The sequence below is a fragment of the Anomalospiza imberbis genome, chromosome 24 (genome assembly GCF_031753505.1).
Source record: "Anomalospiza imberbis isolate Cuckoo-Finch-1a 21T00152 chromosome 24, ASM3175350v1, whole genome shotgun sequence".
Classification (NCBI taxonomy): domain Eukaryota; kingdom Metazoa; phylum Chordata; class Aves; order Passeriformes; family Viduidae; genus Anomalospiza; species Anomalospiza imberbis.
This window is the reverse complement of record NC_089704.1, coordinates 218,436-237,034: the sequence shown is the minus strand read 5'-3', so window position 1 is coordinate 237,034 and position 18,599 is coordinate 218,436. Positions and strand designations below refer to the sequence as shown.

The 18,599-nt window shown below is 43.7% G+C and overlaps 1 protein-coding gene across 3 annotated transcripts; it reads left to right on the top strand.

Moving 5' to 3' along the window:
• Window positions 1-387: 387 nt before the first annotated feature.
• Window positions 388-18,599, top strand: NFRKB (nuclear factor related to kappaB binding protein). 3 transcript variants are annotated; one of them, XM_068172327.1, is made up of 27 exons: window positions 388-483; window positions 591-768; window positions 1,114-1,254; window positions 1,640-1,841; window positions 1,933-2,060; window positions 3,150-3,324; window positions 3,486-3,587; window positions 4,163-4,236; window positions 4,650-4,734; window positions 4,971-5,151; window positions 5,348-5,456; window positions 5,907-6,033; window positions 7,033-7,098; window positions 8,044-8,123; window positions 8,204-8,244; window positions 8,668-8,728; window positions 9,550-9,724; window positions 10,054-10,160; window positions 10,612-10,735; window positions 11,116-11,192; window positions 11,818-12,038; window positions 12,541-12,817; window positions 13,475-13,693; window positions 14,122-14,901; window positions 15,765-15,871; window positions 16,609-16,744; window positions 17,484-18,599. In XM_068172327.1, exons 3-27 carry the CDS (start codon window positions 1,132-1,134, stop codon window positions 17,607-17,609), a joined length of 3,903 nt encoding a protein of 1,300 aa, XP_068028428.1. In that variant the 5' UTR covers window positions 388-483; window positions 591-768; window positions 1,114-1,131; the 3' UTR covers window positions 17,610-18,599. The 3 variants fall into 3 exon arrangements, with proteins under 3 accessions (XP_068028428.1, XP_068028426.1, XP_068028427.1); XM_068172325.1 differs by lacking the exons at window positions 15,765-15,871; window positions 16,609-16,744; window positions 17,484-18,599 and adding an exon at window positions 968-1,017 and having other exon boundaries at window positions 14,122-15,135; XM_068172326.1 differs by lacking the exons at window positions 15,765-15,871; window positions 16,609-16,744; window positions 17,484-18,599 and having other exon boundaries at window positions 8,671-8,728; window positions 14,122-15,134.

The following is an 18,599-nucleotide window of genomic DNA, read 5'->3' as shown; positions in this document are numbered from 1 at the left end:
TGTGATTTATCAGGTTGTCTCACGATTAGAGCTTCTCTGTACATCGCTTTACTGTTACCTGCAATCCTGAACTTTAACTTGTCAAGATTTTATTAAATGAGTGTTATTCTAGAAACTATTAATGTGCGTCCTTGGAGGGGGCTGGCAAGTGGGTAAAGGTGTGGAGAGGCAGTAAGAACCTCCGTGTGCTGTATGAAAATTTGCTGCATTAAAATTGGAAATATTCAGCCTTTCAACACTTCACTGTAATATTAGCACGGCATCTCAATGACTAGTCCGGTGCACAGGACTGCAGTCGAGCCGTGTAAGCCCGCCGCTGCCCGGCGCCTGCAGCGCGGCCCAAGGGCCGTATTGCCGTGGGGCCCAGCGCCGCCTCCGGCAGCCGCTGCGCCATCGCGGCCGCGCGCAGGCGCAGTTCGGCGGGGCGTTCGCGCAGGCGCGGCAGCGCCGCCGCCTTCCGCCTTCGGCCGGGCCGCGTGAGGGGTATGAAATAAACCTGTTTTTCTGTTTTCTTCGCTGTCCCACCCTGTTTATTGCGGGTCTTTATTGCCCTTTTCTTTATTTCGTGTGTTTTATGCGTTACTTCGCAGCTCAGAGCGGTCCGGCTGTGTCGCGCCGGAGGGGACGGGGCTCCTGGCCCTGTCACAACTTCAACCTGAGGCAAACCCCACCTTAGACCTGACCTTCGGTTCTGCACCTTAAAACCGCCTTCAGGATTTATATGTAGTCTGTTTTGCTGCTTAGCAGTATTGAAAACAGTTCCTGCAGGTGGGAAGGAAAGTGTGATGGGTCAGCTTTATTTCCCAGTCTACCTGTCTGGAAAAGCACTTCTCCGTTGGCATGATCTGTGTTGTAATTGAAGAGTAAATGCTTCTATATGAGCGTTTTATATATAAGTGTGTGTGTATGGGTTTGATATATATACATATGTATGTATGTATGTATGTATACGTACACACACACACAGATATTGCAGGCCAACTCCATAGCTTCCATTTAAACAACCACCCATCAGAGGTGGGTCTTCCGTCACTCCTCACATCAGGATGGACGTATCTGATGTATCTGGGTTTGGGATTTTTGTTTGTTGAGGGTTTTACTGTCGTTGTCCAGGAGCAGGAGGGCTGGAGGATGGATTCCCTGGATCACATGCTGACAGACCCCCTGGAGCTGGAGGGCAATTGCACACGGATCATGGAGGACTGCATGTTGGGTGCCACACGGGTCAGTCTGCCTGAGGACCTCCTGGAGGACGTGAGTAGTGTTGAGACACTTCACCTTATCATAACCTCTATATAAACAACAGGTTTAACTCCCTTTTTGGGGCTCATGGAGCAAACTGGAAAGGGGAGGTGTTTTTGACTGCCTTGGGAAAAGTGTCAAGTGTTTGATTAATCTCTTTTAAATCAATTCTGTTACGTTCTTACTATTTTGAAATTGCCTTTTAGATGATTGTTACAAGCTTTGAATTTGTTTTCTTGTTAGTAGTATCAATTTCTTGACCTTTCCTTTTTATACTCTACTGTTTCCCGTGTTTTATAAAACACTCTCTGGTGACTGGTGTTACTTAAAAAGTGTCAAGGGCTAGAAAATGGTCAAGGACATGGCTTTCTTTACTGTTGTTTCTTGCTTTCTTTAGCCTGAGATCTTCTTTGAGGTTGTCAGCTTGTCAACGTGGCAGGAGGTCCTGACACATGAACAGCAAGAGCACCTAAAAAAATTCCTGCCTCACTTCCCTGAGAACAACCGAGAGCATCAGAACAAGCTCATCTCAGCGCTGTTCAGTGGGGAGAACTTTCGGTTTGGGAACCCACTGCACATCGCCCAAAAACTCTTCCGGGGTCAGTCAGCCTTGTGAGCTTCCCTGTGGGTTTGGGGCAAGTTCTCAGCTAGCAGTTGAAAACCCAGGTGTGTGTTTTGTCTTTGTTACAGATGGACACTTCAATCCCGAGGTGGTGAAGTACCGGCAGCTCTGTTACAAGTCACAGTACAAGCGCTACCTGAGTGCCCAGCAGCAGTACTTCTACAGGCTGCTCAAGCAGATCCTCGCTTCCCGCAATGTGAGTGTGCTCTGGGATGAATAACTTGTCTTTATTAAAAGTGCAGTTGCAGTTCTCTGAGGCCTTTCCTTTAATGAACTGAATGATTAATGCTTCTGGATTTTCCAGCGAGCCAGAGAGAACTCCAGACCCGTTGCTATATTTGCAGATTTCAGGTTGTATAACTCTCATAGCTCTCATTTGTGTGACCTGTTTTCTTTTCATGTCCACCTTGTTCCCACTTCCAGCATTTGCACCTTTACACTTTATTATTTTCTTAACAAGTCATTCTGCCTTTGTTTGTTTACTATTCCTGAAGGAACTATATTTGCTAAATACAGTTAGAAAGTATGTGGATCCAAACCTCTGATTCTCATTCCTGCAAATCCCTGGTAAATTCTTCCTCTATGGATACTTCTGTGAGCAAATTTTTGCCAGCTGAAATGTGTTTGTTGCTCATTTATCTTTCATTACACTTAGACATTTAAATGTTTGGTGTGTAGGGATGAAGAAGATGATGTCTTTATAGAATGCCCTACAATGTTGGGGGAAATAGAGAATCCCAGAATGATTTGGGTTGGAAGAAACCTTAAAGCTCATCTCATTCCAATCCCCTGCCATGGGCAAGGACACCTTTCACTAGACCAGGTTGCTCCTGGCCTTGAGCACTTCCAGGGATGGGGCATCCACAACTTAATTAGGCAACAATATGGAATACATAGGAAGTTATTTTCTCTGAAGCTATGAGAGGTAAAATGGTTTTTTCAAAGGACACATTGTTACATATTTGTGTGGAAACTACACCTCACACCAATGATTTAAGTTCTTCTCAACAGATCACATAAAATGACAGATAGTGTTATGTGTGCATTAGAAGGTGCAGAAATTTCACCTGTTTTTTCCTCCCCTTTAAATGATAGCATAAAATGCTAGGTTTAAAGTCCTGTGTGGGCAGATACTGATCCTTCCTAATGTTCCCCTTGTACAGATCTGAGGTGCTGATGGCACCACATGGTAACCTTGCTGGAAGTTATCTGAGCAGGGCTTACCTGTCCTGGCTTACAGCACTGTAGCTGACATAGCTGATGTCACATGAATCTCTCCTTTCAGCACTTGCTGGAATTAGCCAGGAAAGGAGGCCCCGACATGACCCTAAGGAGAAAGCACTTCCCACCAACATACGACTCGGAAGAACGAGACAGACGGACACATCGGCGCTACTTGAAGATCCTGAGGGAAGTAAAAGAGGAATGTGGAGACACTAGCTTGTCTTCTGATGAAGAAGGTAATGCCCTGGCTGAACTGAAGACTCCAGGTGTGAATGGAAAAAGACACATTTTTGATTCTGGGCTCTACTTCCACTGGCTGGGATCTAATGAACACATGGTAATAGTTAAATAGATTTGTGATAGGTCTTGCAGAAGTAAATTTATACCTCTGTTTTAGATCTAATCTCTTGGCCTCCAAGTTCTCCAGTACGTTGTTCAAGTCCACCAGTTCCCCTGAGAGTGATCCCCACGTTGTCAACCTTGGACATGAAAACTGCAGGTGAGAACCAAACAAAGGGTCAGTATGGCTAGAGAGGGGAGAATTACCTTGAGACCTTGCAAGAAATCACCTTTTAAATCTGTTGTTTGATGGGAAATCATGTGATGCTTCATTTTTGCAGTTTCCAGAATAGTTGGCTCTTTTCCCAGTTTAATCTTTTTCTTATTGCAAGGCCAGTATTTGAACACAAGAGTCATGGTTTCTGTAATATTACTGATTCCTCTGTCATATTTTGCCTTTAGTGGTTGAAGCATTAGCATAGTCCAGTTCAAAATACTTGAGAATCCCTCCTATAGTGACTGTAATCAATTCTGCAAATTCTTCAAGCTGGTTCTGGCTTCTTTTTCATGCTTGCATCAGCAGTGAAGTCTGATGACTGAATGGAGCACTGGAATGAATGAATGAAGCACTGGAATGAATGAAGGAAGGAAGGAAGGAAGGAAGTTCATATATGGAGAAATTAGTAACTGAAATTTGGAGGTTGCTGGAAGTGTAGATGGATAGAAAATAGCATTCTAAGAAATGTGAAAGGTAACAATAGTGGAAAACTCTGCAAATAATTATTTTCATTGCAGACAAGATAGAACTTGGGGAAAGTGATTTAAAGATGATGTTGAAGAAACACCATGAGAAACGAAAACGTCAGCCTGTAAGATGTCAAAAAATCTTGGGGGGTGGGACCACATTTTAACTTTGATGTTTTTATCTCTTTGCCATAAAGATCAGGGCACTTCTGGGTGACAAAATGATTGCTATTTTTTGTGTGCACCCACCCATTAGCTCTTTATTGTAACCTGGGTTCAATTGTCAGTGTATAGATGCAGCTCCTGGCCATGTTTATCTCGGTAGAAGGATTTTGTAATTTTAGTTATGTGTTTTGGAGGGACAAAACGTTGGAATTCAGAGCTAGAAGACTTCCCAACTTTTATTGCAGTAAATAATTTAATAAGCTGATCCTGGTTGAATTTGGTGCATTTTAGTACTTGGGTACTTCTTCACCTTGTTGCTGTCTTAAGACTTTGTCCTTTCTCAGTTTAATTTCTCTACCATTTTCCTGTGTAGGATCACCCTGATCTAGTCACAACAGACCTGACCCTTGAGGACATCATGACTCGAGTGAATGCTGGCAGGAAAGGTTCCTTAGCAAGTCGGTGGATCCTTTGCTTTTTTTATTTCACATATGTTGGTTTAAAAACTAGAGGTTTTCTGTTGAGGGGAAAAGTGAAGATTTATGACAGCAGCTGGAAAGGTGGAATGGTTGAGGTGTGAATGAGTGCACACAACATACATTTCTAGATACATACTTAAATAATTTATGACTCTCATTAAGGTGTAGTAAGAAGCTGTCTTAAGTATTCTTTTTAACTTTTATCATATCTGAAGCCTTATATGACATCGCAACCCTCAAGAAAAAGGTGAAGGACAAGGAAGATAAGAAAAAAAAGAAGCCAAAGATTATTAAATCTGAGGTGGAAGATTTGGCTGACTCTCTTGGCAATGCAGATGGACTCCCATCAATGTCTCAGGATTTTTCCCCCCTCCCTCTGACATCTGTCAAAGAGGAGTAAGTGTTCAAGAGGGCCCTGAACACCTAGTATGGATGGAAAAAGCAACATGTTTCAGTTCACGTTTTTGTGGGACTGTTGCAGGCTGTGTTTTCATGCATTTTGGGATGTGTAAAATATGTGGTGTTCACCTTGTATATGGAAGTGAATATTTAAAACTCAGAGGATTTACTCTGCATTCTCTTTCTTTTGAAGACCTCTTGAAGATATGAAACCATGCCTTGAAATAAATGAAATATCATCCAGCTTCTTTTTCCTTCTTTTGGAGATACTGTTTCTGGAAGGACCTGCTATTCTCTCTGTGGTAAGGAACCACCCACTTACTAGGAATCTTTGCAGGAAGCAAAATCAAAGTACAGAGGAGCTTACAGCTTTGTAATAGTGACTTTTCTCCAGACTTACTTTGCTGTAAATTATAATATTTAGATTACATATTAAAGAAATTAGACCCTGTGGGAGTGCTGCCATATTCTGGTTTTAACATGTTTCATGAGTTTAGTCAGTGGAATCTGTGAGTCTCTCCATACCCATTCTATAGATCATGGTTAGATACATTTTTTATATTAAGGGCACAGATGGGGAAGTGTTTTCCCCTTCTTTGGTGCTGTGGTTACTTGAAAAAGTCAGGTGATTATTTCACATACATAAAAACCTTTTTGTCCCCTGCATATGTTCAGCTGGTTTGTTTTCTGTGAAGACAGTCATAGTTTAAACTTGTGAGATCATTAATAAAATAATTATCTTTCCTCTTCAGCTTGAAGATAAAGTTCTCGACTGGCAATCTTCTCATGCCAGTGCACTAAATAACTGGTTCTCCTTTGCCCCTAATTGGTCTGAATTGGTTTTACCTGCCTTGCAGTATTTGGCAGGTGACAGCAGAGGTAAGAAGAGATGTTAAAAATACTAATTGTGCTTGTTCCTCTGTTCTAGTCAGTGCTGGCTTGCATTATAGCTTGAATCAACTTTTCATTCATCACCACAAAAAATCCTTGTATTGCTGACAGTGTTTCTGTGAGAGGCTGTTTGGCTGACATGTCTTGGTTGTGGTCGACTTGTTTTGCATGTGTATAGTAGATAAGACCCAGCATGATTCCCAAGTCTGAAATTGCCTCTAGACAGACAGTTTCTCATGTTCTGATCATGGCTTCAGGTAGGGTGTTTGAAGCAGGAAGGAGTTAGTCTCTTCCTCCACAGTGTGAAGTTGTAGTTGTCTTTGGAGATAATAAAAATCAAACTAGATGATGCCCTGAGCAATCCACTGAAACATGAGGTTGGCCCACCTTGGGCTTGGGCCAGCTGAGTTTCAGCCATTCCTTTCAAAGTGAATTATTGCGTGGCTCTAATTTGCTTAGTGGGAAGTTTTAAAGGCAGAGACAGTAGATTGTGGTGGCCTTGCAGCATATTGTCCATAATGCTGGTGAATACTCAATAAATCTCAAGTTCTCTTCCCATGAGCCCATGAATTTTCACTGTACAATAACAGTCCCTGGGGCCTCATATTTCTTTTTCCTCTTCAGCTTGAAGATAAAGTTATCAACTGACAATTTTCTCATCCCAGTGCACTAAATAACTGGGCTGAACATGGTGAACAGCAGGAACAGGCTCTCAGCTGACAGCCTGTTGTTGGAAGGCTCATTATCCCGTTCTGTTCTTTCCTTGTGCTTGCCCTTATACTCTGAGATGCTCACCTTCCCAAGGTGCTAAAGGGATCCTATCCCCTTCCCATGGGCAAGGATAAATTTAGAGATGCACTTACATAATCATTTAAAATGCTCTGTCTGTCACTGAGAGTCTTTCACTTGAAAGTTTGCATAACCACAGTGGGATTTTGAGGTTGGACAATGGCATAATGTCCCTGACATGTACATTTGTCACTGTAGATGCTCCTTCCAGCTTTTCACCTTTTGTTGAATTCAAGGAGAAAACTCAGCAGTGGAAATTGCTTGGTGAGTACCTTGTGTTCTTCTATGATGTGTACTATAGTAAAGGTTTTTTGTTTTCTCCAGGACTTTACTTTTCATCTTTCTGCAGCCTGGAGAGAAACAGAGCTATTAATTCCATGGTTAGGCATTTTCTTTTCTTTCAGCTGAGCTAATACAAGTTTTGGATTTGAGGTGTTCTCAAGATGTCAGTATCAGCAGCAGACAGAGCATAAATGAACAAAGGCACTGGGCTGTATTTCTTCCTGTTGCTGACTTAACCATTTTTGTCAACTTTCAAATATGTCTGAACACCTTCATATTTTCCCTTCTTTAGAGCATACCTTCTGATGATTCAGAGTAATTAGTAATTATCACAATTGCAAGGGAATTAAACTTCTCTGTAGAGCAAACCGATACTATTCTCATTTTTAAAAGTGGGAACCAAAGAGCAACTTAATGATCAATATGCTCAGACTCATACTGATTGAACTACAGATGACCTGTGTTTATGTTCATTCCTTTAGTTACTACACAGAAATTTTTCATTCTTAACTATGGTGATTCTAGTGATCATATTTGCAGGCTTAAAATGGCAGAGATTTGCTGTCAGTAAGCTTTTCCTCTGATCCCCTTTCACAGTTTTTGGTGGAGGTTATGTAGGCAAGTGTTTCTGCCCATGGATTCAGTAACTGGGATTACTTTGGAGAGTGGGAACAGGTGACTGTGTCCCAAACAGCATCTTGCCTTCTGTGCTAGGAGTTGAAGCACCATCTTTTGTACCAGCACAGGGGAATCACTGGGATTTAGCATTTCCTAAGCCTGGATGTGTTCAAATATTGCTGTTTGAACATCTGTGACTGGTGATGCATTGAGAAGAGAAGGGAACAGGAGAGGACTGGGAATTACAAGCATCTGGCTTCCTAACAATTAAAAGAGTTCTGTTTTTACATTTTTGTGGTTTCTTACTAGGTAGTTACCAAGATCATGAGAAAGAACTGGCAGCACTGTTTCATCTCTGGCTGGAGACCAAAGACCAGACTTTTTTCAAAGTGAGTGAGACAAAAATCACCTTCTTGGAGCACAAAACCTGACTGTGTTCTACCCAACATTGACATTTCTTTCTCAATAGGAAAATGAAGACAGCTTGGATGCCATGCCACTGCCCAGAGTGTAAGTGTGTAACACTGCTTGAAGCCTTTGTAGTGCTGCTGAAGCTGTGAGATTTGGGGCTTGTGCCTCTGGATCTTAAAATAAAACAATTTTGCATCATGGGACAGGAGAAAATTTGATAGTTTGATTTTATAAGTGCAATAACTGGACTTCATGAAATTGACTAATTTTATCCAAGTTCACATATATTATCAGAGCAAAGCTGCAATCTAGCTTAGGTTCTGCTAATGAGATTACTTATAGTCCTTGCTTGCCTTCAGGTATTGCACACAGCATTTTTTAAGATCTCTGCAGGGCTTGCTTTTGTTACCATAAATGCTTTCAGAATTTGTTCAGAAGAATTTGCAGAAGGAAGAGGGAATTCATGGTTTGGGACTGTTGTGGGCTTCTTGTGCTCAGAACTGATAGTGCCCTTTCTTTCAGAAGGACTGACTATGTAGTCCGGCCAAGCACTGGAGAGGAGAAACGGGTGTTTCAAGAGCAAGTAAGAAGAGATTCTTCATTTTAAAGGCACTTGTTAAAACAGTTGGCCACTAAATCAGGAGAATTTGTGTAGGATGGCAGTTTTATACTCTACACAAATGTAGTTAATGTGAAGAATTGATATGTTGCTTGAAAGTCAGTATTTTGGCCTTGCATAAAACTGGCTAGTGACATAGCCTTGTTTCAAAACCATCAGTATTTCCAGTGGGTAAAATTAATTTGGTAAATACTAATTGGATAAAATTAATGAAATTGATAGTGTCAGTTGGTTGTGCCAGCTCCTCTGTCTCCTTTGCCATCCCCCACCATCCCCCACTTACCTCTTTATTTTTTGGGCATGTATGTGTGCAAGCAAAAAATAAGTGTCAATAAGTGCACCCATCCAATTAGTTATCTTATTTGTAGTAGATGCAAGTGGGAATTAAAGGGAAAACACATGATGGGGATTCTTCTCCCTTGTCTCCATGTGCAGTCTGCAGGACAGAATTTATAAGTTAAATTTTGGAGATCTCTTTTTAGCCAGATAAAGGGAGGAAGGGGAAGGGGACAGAAGATGTATCTGTTGTAGTTCTGGCATCTCTCTAGTCTGTGCAGCTGCTTGACAATGAATGCGTTGCACCTGCACACCTTGCTTAGGTGGACCATTGTACTTTGCATGAAGTAGTTTGTGATTTTCTTGATCCAAAATAAGTTTATATAGCAGTATTTGAGCCTTTAGTTTAAAAAGGCTTTCTCTAGAGAATAACAACTTACTTGGTAATATGACATAAGGCTTTGCTGTATGCTTCCTGGTAAAGTCAGTGCTCTTTTGTCCACCTCCAGGAGCGTTACCGTTACAGCCAGCCCCACAAAGCCTTCACCTTCCGGATGCATGGCTTCGAGTCAGTTGTTGGTCCTGTGAAGGGGGTGTTTGACAAGGAAACCTCCTTAAACAAAGCCCGGGAACATTCTCTCCTGCGCTCAGACAGACCAGCATATGTCACCATTTTATCCCTTGGTAAGGTCATGGCCAAAAAAACTTTTCTGAAGAAGAAAAACATTCCTCTGACCCCTAAAACAGCTACTTCAGGGATCTGCATTGGGTTTGAAAGCTTTTCCCCAAATTCATCACTATTAGCACAAAGTTGGCACAGTTTATGTATTTTCAAATGATCCTTTATAATCTCTCCTCATATTTTTGAGGGACTTTTGGGGCTAGATTTTAGTGAGCAAGTAGGCACTGTGAGAGCAAGGGTAATAGAGCAGTCCTAGAATTTATCTGATGGAGTACCCAATTACCGCTGTCCAGTTACAGCTGGAAGTTTAAGCTCTGGTTTTGTGTTTCAGTTCGTGATGCTGCTGCTCGCCTTCCTAATGGAGAGGGAACTCGAGCTGAAATCTGTGAGCTGCTCAAAGATTCCCAGTTCCTAGCTCCAGATGTCACAAGTGCTCAGGTAAGTTGGATGTCATGTCTGGCCTCAGATTCTCATAAAAATACACTGCATGGACCCAGGCAGTATTCAGTGGCAAAGGCCCAATAGTTTTTATGCTGCTGTGATGAGCAAAAGGGAGCTATGTACTACTATGACAAACTGCTGCAAGTCTGCACCAGCTTTGGATAATGAAAAGCCAGCTAGAAAAGCCACGGAGTTAACACTGTCATAGAGCTGCTCACATTTTAGACTGAGGAACAGACAATTTTCAGAGCTTTGGTGGAAGCTTCATTTAACCCAAGGTGGTAAACACCATCCTGTGCTGCAATATCTGGCCTCAGTTAGTTCTCACTCAGATGGAGATTGCTCACAGCTTACTCGGGTTTTATACCAAATAGGATCATGTTTCTATTTGTCAGTTTTGGCTAGTCCAGAGAAGGATATCTTGTAATCTGTGAATTGTGAACTTCAGGTTAACACTGTTGTTAGTGGTGCTCTGGACCGATTGCATTATGAGAAAGATCCCTGCGTGAAATACGATATTGGGCGGAAGTTGTGGATCTACCTGCACCGGGACAGGAGCGAGGAAGAGTTTGGTAAGTCTGGGTTGGTGCTATCTTAAGAATTAAAAATGTTTATAAAGTTGGATAATGAACATTAATTTGTCAGTCTAGCTTTTTTTCCTAGTCAGTTTGCTTATGTTACTCCTTCAGCACTTAAACCCAATCTGAGAGAGCAGTGTGTCACTTTGAAGCATTTGTTTGAAAAATACCATCCCAAGAACTGCAGATGCATGTTTTTATGTGTCTTATTTTCAGCCTTTTTGGCTAATTTACTAGATGTTTTTCTTTGCACTGTTACATGACTGTGTGTTTAATTCCTTGTCTGAAGAAGAATCTGCACCTCTTACTTAGCCTCTTCCTTAGATCACTTCTGCTTGTGTTCAGGAGCTCTAACCATTAATTTGTCCTTGCAGAACGGATCCATCATGCTCAAGCTGCTGCAGCAAAGGCCAAGAAAGCTCTTCAGAAGCCAAAACCTGCAGCTAAAATGGTAGATTTCTTTGCTTAGGGTTGCACAGGTGCTTTTGGGATTGAGAAGGAGATTAGTCTTAAATTAATCCATAAATTCTGCATCCATAGCAAGTGATGAAAATTACCACGTTTGAGTTAGCAATTCATGATGTGTATGAATGTCAGTGCACAAAATGAACAGGGAGAGAGGGAACTTTTCCTCCACACAGCTTATACTGCTATCCTCTCATTTGTGCTCCCTATCAAAGAGATGGTCTTTCAGATCTAGTTTTGAGGTTAATTTGTAACAGTGTGTGGAACACGTCTGTTCTCCCCCTTGCTCTGCTGAAGCCAGCAGGGTTTGGATGTCTGATATTAATTATTTCTGAAGTACTTGTCTATTGGCACATTAACCAAGGTGGAAATCTGCATGTTCTGAATGTTTGTCACAACTCAGGTGTACTTTTCCCTGAGAGCAGGAGCAGCCAAACACATGAATTCATCCATGGCTGTAGCTGGGGAAAGGCAGTCAGTCATGTTTGATATCAGGATTTAACAGCAGAGCCATTCACCACCATACAGTACTCAGGGTGAAGTGCTCAGCCTTCTGTAAGGTGCAGCAATTAACCCCAGATTTTGTGATGCTGGATGTGGTTTCTTTGTAGAAGTCGAGTAGCAAGGAGGGTACTGTGAAAGCCCTCCCCACCAGCACAGCAGAGCCTAGTCAGCTGAGCCTCAGTGACTCCAGCATGCCACCAACTCCTGTGACTCCCGTGACACCAACTGCCCCTGCATTGCCTGCAACACCCATCTCACCCCCACCGGTGTCTGCGGTCAGCAAGAGTGTATCTGGGGCTGGGTCAGAGCCAGCAAAACCCAGCCAGAGGTACTGCTTCTGTCCCCTATGTCACTTGGGAATGCTGCTGGCTGTTTTTCAGTAATTTGTATAATTCAGTAATGAGGGAGTTGGGGTTATTTAGCCTGGAGAAGAGGAGGGTCAGGGGTGACCTTACCACTCTGCAAGTCCTTGAAAGGAGGTTGGAGGCTGGTGAGAGTTGGACTCTTCACCCAGGAAACATCAGCATGACAAGAGGGCGTGGTCTCAAGCTGTGCCAGGGGAAGTTCAGGTTGGGCATCAGGAGGAATTTCTTCACAAAGCATGATTAGACACTGGAAGAGGTTGCCCAGGGAGGTGGTAGAGTCTCCATCCCTAGAGGTGACCAAGGAACAAGTGGACATGGCACTCAGAGTTCTGGGCTGGGTGACAAGGTGGGGATCAGTCACAGGTTGGACTCATTGATCTCAGAGGTCTTTTCCAACCTCAGTGATTCTGTGATTGTGTGAATTTGCTACATCTTTGCTGACCTACTGGCTCTGTCTTTCCGTAGTGTTCTCCTGGTGTCTTCTCCCACCATGCCCCAGCTGGGGACATTGCTGTCCCCAGCTCAGAGCTCACAGGCACAGCCGGGGCCAGCACCCACCCCACGTGTGGTCAGTCACAGTAGCTCTTCAGGCCTGCCACAGGTCCGTGTGGTCACTGCCCAATCCGGCCTCCCAGCTATGTCCCAGCCAGCCCCAGTGGTCACCCAGCAGCAGCAGCAGCCCACATCAGTGCCTCAAATCCGTGTTCCAGCTACAGCCACACAAACCAAAGTGCTCCCTCAGGTGAGTTGGAAGGGGTAGAGTATCTGACATCTGATCTGACTTGCGGTGTTCTGGTGTGATGCACAGGCATTCTGTGCTTATTTGGAGCATGCACTAACTGCAGGCACGAGCACAGAAACAGTTTTACATATGCAATACTGTTCAGTGCTCCGTTTTTCATGTATTTACCTAGCATCATTAAATTGTGCATTACATTAAAAGTCCACAGAACTTAGAATCACAGAATCAGGAAGCTTGGAAAAGGCTGTCAAGTTCAAGTCCAGCCATGAACACAGCAACACTACCACGTTCACTACTAAACCATATCCTTAAGTGCATCGTCCACACATTTTTTTGAATGCTTCCAGGGATGGTGACTCCACTACTACCCTGGGCAGTCTGTTCCAATGCCATACACCCCTTTCTGTGAAAAGAATTTTCCTAACATCCAAGTTAAACTCCCTGGTGCAACTCGAGGGCAATTCCTTTTGTCCTGTCATTTATTACCTGGAAAAAGAGACTGACACCAACCTCACTACAATTCCAAGCAGTTGGAATCCTTGCAAGAGAATTCTTGTGAACTCCCCTGAACTCACAAGCTAACACAATACAAAGAAGAATCACTAGACCGTTCCTACTGTGGTAGTCTGCTCATAGTCTTCCTCCTCTCTTCTGTAGGCTGTGATGACTTTGCCCGTAAAAGCTCAAAGTAGCCCTGTGCAGGTGCCGAGAGCAGGAAGCTCCATGGCCAGCCAGGCAGGTATCACTGTGACGGGACTGCCTGCGATGTCCAGCCCTGCTGTGAAGCCAGTGACCAGCTCTCCAGGCAGTTGCGCTGCCAGCACCTCCTCCACCACTATCATTCAGAACGTGGCTGGCCAGAACATCATCAAGCAGGTGAGAGGGAGGGAGAGACTTGGAATTGGGCTCCACAACCTGATTGTTTCCTGTTGTGCAGATGTGAACACTTGGGAGCTGTAATGCTGTGTGAGTCGATGGATGGTGCGGGCTGACACAGTTACTCATTTTGTGTTTGAGCCCTGTTTTCACGTGCAGGTGAAAGATAGGTTTGTGCAGGTTCTTTAGTGATCTCTCCTTCATTTTGTTTGGAAAAGAAACCAGCCCCACCAGTATTTCCTATTTCAGAGGGATTGGGAATGCCATCTGATAAACAACCAGAACCATTTTCAGTAGTGTACTGAGTGCTAGTCTTATTCCACTTGCTTTCTAGTGGAAGCAAACGTCATCCTGTTGGGAAGTTCTGCTTTGAGTGTGCCTTGGACCTTGTCCCAGTTTGACGGAACCATTTCTCTGATCTCTCACAGGTGGCTATTACAGGACAACTTGGTGTGAAGACCCAGGCTGGAAGTGGCATCCCACTCACAGCAACCAATTTTCGGATCCATGGGAAGGATGTGTTGCGCCTGCCTCCGTCCTCCATCACCACGGACGCGAAGGGACAAACGGTGCTGCGCATCACTCCAGATATGATGGCCACCCTGGCCAAGTCTCAAGTCACTACTGTCAAACTGACTCAGGACCTCTTCACAGCAGCTGCAGGAAGCAGTGCTGGTGGGAAAGGCATCTCTGCGACTTTGCACGTGACATCCAACCCTGTCCAGACTGCTGACTCTCCAGCCAAGACAAGCACGGTGTCTCCTGCCTCTTCCAGCCCAGCTGGAGGCACCGTGGTTAAAGTGACTCCTGACCTAAAGACTGCAGAGCCAACAAGTTCTGCTTTCCGCCTGATGCCTGCCCTGGGCGTGACTGTGGCAGACCAGAAGAGCAAAGCCATAACCACGGTGGCATCCACAGAGGCCAAGCCAGCTGCCACGATCAGAATTGTGCAGGGGCTGGGGGTGATACCCCCCAAAGCCGGGCAGACCATAACTGTAGCCACTCATGCTAAGCAGGTGCAGTCATCCTCGGCGGTGAGTGTTGCTGGCACAGGCCACACCTCCTTACCCACCGTGAGCGCCACAGTGTCCAAAGCAGTTGCTGTGGCCTCAGGAACTGCAGGGACCCCCATAACCATTGGCACAGGAGCCACAGCTGTGCGGCAGGTGCCCGTCAGCACCACAGTGGTATCTACATCATCCCAGGCAGTGAGTAATGCTGAGCTCTCACTGGGGGTGGGGAAAGAATGGGGGTGCCAAAATACACTGATGTTTTATGGCTGAAAACTGCTCTTTGCATCCACAGAGACTCAAATTAATATGGCAGTCATACAATGGTTATATTTAGGTTGTAAATTTTAGGTTGTAAAGGGCATTAAAGCTCATTCAGTGCCATCCCTTGCCATGGGCAGGGACACCTTCCACTAGATCGGGTTGCTCCGAGCCTTATCCAACCTGGCCTTGAACACTTCCAGGGATGGGGCAACCACAACAACTTGTATTCTGCGTATGAGTCTGCAACTCATTTCATGGTGTTCAAATTGCAGCTAAATGCCCCCAAAAAGTCAGATACTTCCCTTATCTCCTTTTGCAAGTGAATGAAATAAACTGCATATCTGAAGTCCTGCCTCATGCAGCTCTGTGTCTCATGCAGCCCACACCTTAGCAATAATTTCCCTTGGAATGGTGTCATAGAACATTCAGAACTAGAAGTTCTTGTTACTTGTATTTAGTTTTTTACTGATTTCGCCGTTTAATGCTATTTTAATGCCCAAATCTGAAGGCACCATAAACTGTATTGTGGTTACATAAGCTAAATGACACTATGGTTGTTTCATAAGGATAAAAATCATAGATCCTATGGTGCAAAGATTATGTGGATTTTCAGGGTCCAGGCAGCTGTATAGTGAATGAGAGGGAGGTGAATTTTGAGCCTGAACTGGAGCACAGATTTCATCAGCAAAGCTGCTGCTGGTTTCTGCTTACAGGACTCCCACAAAGCAGCAGATGTTGCCAAGCAGTTTCTCTGCTGAGCTCCCCATGGGTCCTCATGTGTTCTTCCCGTTCCCTAGGGCAAACTTCCAGCACGGATCACAGTACCCCTGTCAGTGATCAGCCAGCCAGTGAAGGGCAAGAGCGTGGTCACTGCCCCCATCATCAAGGGCAACCTCGGCGCCAAGTGAGTGCTTTGCATCTCGTAGTTCTGCTTTAGAAATAGGCTGAGGAAGGTCTGTGTTTGGTGGGTTCCTGGGGAGAAAGCAGACAGTGGCTGGAATAGGATTGCAGTCTGTGAACAGGCCCATCAGCTGCAAGAAACTGAGTGGATTTGGTGTCTGCAATGAGATTGTAATTTTTAGTTATTTATTTTGAGACGCAGGTTCTAGCAAACACACCGAAGAAGAAACATTCTGTGCCTTGAAACTAGCTGTTCGATTAGTTCTGTGTGTTTGAGCAAGAATTAACACACTGAAAAATATCTGTACTCTGAGGCCATCTCTCCATTCAAGAGAAGTTAACTGCCTTAGTGAGAATTCCTCTGGCATTCAGATATTGAAGGCTTTTTGTTTATTCTTTCATAAATTCTGATACTGTCTCCCTTAGTTAATATTTCAAATACTCAGCTGTTTCCTGTATTGAGAAGTGTTCAGGTCTGATCAGGCTAACCCAGTGTATGCATGGTCCAGAGTTAATGGGTGTGATTTGTGTGCTAAATTAATTCTCTGTCAGTTATAAATACTGACATAAACTTGTCGTTCGTGCATTTGCCAGTTTTATGGGGGGGAAAAACCCCACTACTTAAAATGGCTAGTACGTGTGGTAGAACTATAATCTACTAGCAATTAAAGAATGGTTTGGCATTGGAAAGATTGAGCCTCTGTGCTGTTTACTAACCTTTCAACAATTATTTTTCCTTAGCATCAGTGGATTAGGCAGAAATATCATCCTGACTACAATGCCAGCAGGGACTAAACTGATAGCTGGGAACAAGCCTGTGAGCTTTCTGACTGCACAGCAACTACAGCAGCTGCAGCAGCAAGGCCAAGCCACACAGGTAAGGGCACCAAGAATGATCATTCTATTTGCTTTTTAATGACTTAACATCTTCATGAGGACTTTACACTGGATACATGGGGTTGCAGAAAAAAAAAAAACAGGCACGCAGCTTGGTTGTAGTGTCTGCATTAAGCACATGGAATCCGTCATCACCTTTACATTCTCTCCATCCAAATAAAGTTTTTAAATGTTTTGAAGCACTGCCAGTATAATGAATGTAAAACCATAGGTCCTGTCAGGATTTTTCAGTACATGCAGCAGTCTTTGTAGTGCTTTGTACTTTGGCTTTTGTGGGTCACTTTTTCTTGAAGAAATCACATAACTGCTTTGCATATCCATCTTTCTGTCTGGAAACTTAGTGATCTGTAATTCCAAGTAATTAATCTGCATTGACAGCTGATATTAACAAGTCTGTAGAAGTGATGTATCCAGTGGATCCAAATCCTTCTTCTGAAAATGTGTAAAAGCAGCTGACATACAGGTTTTTATTCAAACTAGTTTTCAGGCCTTCCTCTCTAATCTGGAAATCTCCTGTCACCATCTCTTGTGGGCAGTGGATGGAATGATCTTCTTATGACATACTCTGTTCTGGCACTGTTTTTGGTGCTTGGTGTTGTTCCAATAACTGAGTTTTTGTTGGCAGCAGAAGCAGGTACTTCACCAGAGCACAATGTACGTGCAGTCATTGTGTCACCAGGTTGTTCTTGAGACAAGTTATTTCTTTCCATTTCACACAGGTGCGAATTCAAACAGTTCCAGCCTCCCATCTCCAGCAGGGAACAGTCTCTGGCTCAACTAAAGCAGTGTCCACTGTGGTTGTGACAACAGCTCCATCTCCAAAGCAGAGTCAGGATCAGTTGTGAACACTGGTTTGAACATGGATCACTTTCTAAGAACTTCCCTGAGCCTGTTGTCATCCTCCATCCAAGCAACCACCTGAGGCTGCCTAACCCCAGCCATGGCTTGGAATTGGACTGGGTTCTGCCCTTGCTTCTCCAGGGTCAGCACTGCCATGTCTGGATAGAAATTCCACAGAAAAAACCATGCTGTACCTGCAAAACAAAATGTTTCAATCCAGATGTATAAATCCAGGTTCTGTGGAATTGATGATTTAAGAAATGTCTTGCTGTTCTTTGTACTTTTTCCATCCAAAGGACTTTTGGCAAATACAGTTCCTGTGCATTTTCGGTTGTAGACAAAGCAGTTATCCTGGATCTTCATTAAGCAGGGAAGGTTGCTTGGAAGGGGTTATTCAATGGCTTTTCAAAGTCATGGAGAAGATGTCTGCTTTTACTGGAGTCTGGCCGTCACTACTGTTATCCTAGTGACTCAGGATGGTGTCTTTGACACCAGAGTTACTGTAACTCACATCCATGTCAGGTTACTGTCAAAGACAGGGTGAGAGTCAAAAGTGGTTTTTTGATGCAACAGGGTGAGTGACCTTGGAGGAGAGGGAGATGAGATACAGAAAGTCACTGTGTGAAAAAGTCTGTCAGCAAATGGGACTGTATTGGAAAGGAAAAAGTTGATGTTCACAAGAAAGACCCTCTTTTTGTTTTCTTGAACACAGAAACCTTTTAATCAGTGGAAACAAACTGTACCTTGGTTTAAAAGGTTGGAATGTGTTTTCAAATACACCCAAACTGCTGTCTCTTGGGTTCTGAAGAAATACTTTAAGCTGCGAGCCTGGCTGTTAGTTTTGGTTTTACTTTTGCAATTTTATCTGTCTATGTAAATATTTTGGAATTTTGCACATACTGGAGATGAATTTGTGACTGTTCTGACATGACCTTGAAACTGAATGAGATCAAAAGATGTGCTGGACCAGAAGAATAAAAGTGTAGAAAGCCTTA